The sequence below is a fragment of the Morone saxatilis genome, unplaced genomic scaffold, assembly GCF_004916995.1.
Source record: "Morone saxatilis isolate NCDOM2014 unplaced genomic scaffold, NCSU_SB_2.0 Contig11, whole genome shotgun sequence".
In the NCBI taxonomy this organism is placed as follows: domain Eukaryota; kingdom Metazoa; phylum Chordata; class Actinopteri; family Moronidae; genus Morone; species Morone saxatilis.
The window spans coordinates 20,750,302-20,753,726 of NW_023339663.1; the positions used below are offsets into that span (position 1 = coordinate 20,750,302).

Below are 3,425 nucleotides of genomic sequence, written 5' to 3' on the forward strand. Positions count from 1 at the left end.
GGCAGTGATAAGGAAAGGCCAACGTGGGAACATGCGCTCTGATCAGAACATTCCAGTCTTTGGAAGCCATGAAAGTCTGACACCAACGGCGTAAAGTGGATCCAGTTCTTTTGGTAAAACAAAAGTCACCATTGTTTGGCGAAGCGGTTCCGGAGCCGGCGAGGAGAGTGAATATGGAAAACGTGCACTGACGAAGACGAGAGTGACCATGGACATGGTCATATCACATCTGGAGGCAGTTCTTGTACCCTTCATTTTTTGTCTAATAAATGAGAGACTGTAGGGGCGGGGCCCTTACTTTAGGATCATTCACCATGAAATCTGGCATCGTATCTGGTCGCGAAAGTAGCTTTTTGTGTAGTTTTGGGATTTATTGCATTCGGTTATATTTAGGTCAAATTCTTAAGCAATATTATGGGTGTAGGCATTTACATTATAGCTCAGTATTAAAACATGGTAATAGTGCTTAACCTGTTCTATTAAATTCTCACCTTAGTCAGCCCAAACAGACTCTTTCAATACTACCGTGAACATATTATTAACACTTCAAACTTGCAAAAAAAAAAGATGCTTGTTTCCCAACCACATTTATGAATGGATGAGAAAAGTAAAGAAGAATATTTTTCTACAAAACAAATCTGAGGTTTTGCACATTTAAAATTAGATGATACAATAAACAAATACCATGCACCAACAAATGTTCCTTTACGTGTTTCGAGATTGATGAACACATCTCTCCCTTTCTCTTTTCTTACCGAACTTATAAATAGAAAGATATTATTTATAATTAATTTGAATCGGTAATGTTAATTTATTCCCAAGAATTTTACTAATATTTTAAAATCTTACGCTAAATACCTCATTATTATCAGGTTATTACCCATTGATGTCACCATTACCATAAACCATTTATGTTTTTTGCGCCTATTTTAGGAAGTGTGTGTTTCCCATCTAACCTTTATTTTACCTAGTTTACCTGCTAAATTAAACTAATCTAAATAATCAATCTAATATTTTTGCATCCGATTTTACCCCATTTTTTAGTAATTATTACCCTGTAATACTTTAATATTACCTTTATTATAACTCTTACACCACTATTACCATTATTTTATGTGTGTTAAAGTATGCCCATTTGTTGCATTTCAATTTGACATATCTCTTCCTCTCCTCTCCCGTTCCTGATAACACACACACACACCCACACACACACACACACACACACACACATTAGAGAAATTAAATAATTTTGCGGCCCAGTAAAAATCCAGTGTCTCATGAAAACTCTAAATCCAATGAGAGCCATGAGTTACAGGATTTTACTACAACCACATGAATTACAAACAAGAGAGAGACACACACTATCTCTCCCTCTCTCCCTCTCTCTCTCTCTCTCTCTCTCACCCCAGAGACAAAAGTGTTTCCAGTCTCAGATGGGGCGAGGTCCAGGGACAAGACATCAGCTGTGTGACCATGGAAACTCTGCAGCAGCTGCCCGCTCTCCACATCCCACAATGCACATGTGCCGTCACCGCTGGAGGTCAGAAGCTAGCAGACACATACATACACATGGACCAAAGCACCCACACGCATACAAGAGCACCACACATGTTCAACATGCATACAAAAACACAAAGAGAAAACAATCAATAATATGAAAACACAACACTTATTTTATTACCAAGTATTTTGGGAGGCAAGGGCAAGACCTGTAACTTCTGTGCATTTTGTGGATATTAACTTTCAATTTAAAAAACTGCACAAGCTCGGGCCGGCTTTGTGCACCAGTGAACTGTACGCTGCAGAAAGCAGAGCGGAGGAAGTGCCATCACAGAGGGACTGGAAGCGGTAAATTCTGTTGGAAACTCCACTTAAAATTGAAATTATGTTGAATTAGGTTTAATTTGGAACTGCTGGTGGCCATATAAAGAAAACATATGGATAGAAAGGTGATGTTAAAAATTGGCCTCATATCATTTCATAAAAATGATAAACAATTGATTCACGCTATAAAAAAATAAAACTACTGGATTTTATTCATTTTAGAGAAGTAGAAGCATTTATTTTGTTACAAACACCAACCCAATGCCTAGTAAATCAGCTACGGGCTTTGCTTTCATTTCTCAATTTTAAAACGGAGAAATGAAACTGCCAAAAATAAACACGCAGTGACTGACTTCATGGAATAATATTTAAAGAGAAAAGTTAAAAATTCCGTTTGACCTCAGCAGGAACTTAAAAGAAACATAACAGCGTCATCAAAATCTGCTTTCTATACACACCTACACACACACGAATATATAACAAAAGCCAAAGGCCAGCAGCACATCCTCAGAAAACTCTGACTGCACGTCATGTATCCACGTACAAACAAGCACACAAAATGCCAAAATGTCAGCGATTCCTCTGCTGAAAACAGATTACGGGCACTCAGAGACACATGCAGACATCAGAGATCCCTGCTGGCTGGTGGATTAGAGAGCTCCTGCTGGATGACCTCAGGCACAAAAACACACCACATCCTGCCAGCACTGAGAGGTAGCTCCAGTTTCAACATGAATGCAATTATCAGCAAGCCACAATTACTGACACACTCACACACAGACAGATGGGGACCTCACTGATCTAACAGAGAGCCTTTGCGTCAGTCTGACTTTACTTACCACCACCTGCATGTTACCATATATTAAATACTCACAGGGGGTTCCTTAAATTACCCAGTGATCCCACATGTATATGACTTTAATGAAAAAGCATCACAACTCATAACTCACAAGTCAGCTGTGTTGCTCTCAGCTGGACACGCACACACACACACGCACACTGAGGTAAAACAACACACAACTGTATGTCATCCTAACACTCCTGTTAGCAGACTTTAAGGGTGTACTTTCTGAGCCCTCAATGTAGGCCACAGCCTTGTGCTTCAAGGTCTTTTCTAATGGCATAAAGGCTGTGAAAGAGAGAAAAGACAGGGAGAACACATGCATGCGTGTGTCTGTGTTAAATGTTCTGCCCTCAGGTCAGTTTGCTCCACTGTTTCCTAGATAAAAGCCACTCAGTGTCTATTAATACACCCGGGATAGAGGACCATCACCACCCCCACCCCCTCTTTTCTCCATTCTGCACCCTCCTCAGCTCTCCCATCCATCTTCCCTCTCCTCTTCCTTCTATCCTGTTGGCAAGTCGTATCAACGCCCATTAAAAACAGTCTAGTTAATGCTGACTCATTGACCTACAAGACGTATAGTACATCATTGCCTAAAATACAGTGTGTATAAAAGGATGAAATCTAAATATGATAATTAACACAAAGACAATAAGGGGGAGGGTTGGACCAAGACGAGTGCTGTGTTGGTCTAGGGGGTAATGATTCTGCTTCAGGTACGAGAGTCCCGGGTTGAAATAACATACCCAGAATGAGC

General features: G+C 40.0%; 1 protein-coding gene across 1 annotated transcript in view; it reads right to left on the reverse strand.

The window, feature by feature from the left end:
* LOC118321327 (guanine nucleotide-binding protein subunit beta-5b-like) overlaps positions 1-3,425 on the reverse strand; it is a 15,006-nt gene that overhangs the window by 7,976 nt on the left and 3,605 nt on the right. The window contains exon 6 of the mRNA XM_035652604.1: positions 1,405-1,548. Coding sequence (XP_035508497.1) covers positions 1,405-1,548 — 144 coding nt within the window. The remainder of the gene's footprint in view (positions 1-1,404; positions 1,549-3,425) is intronic.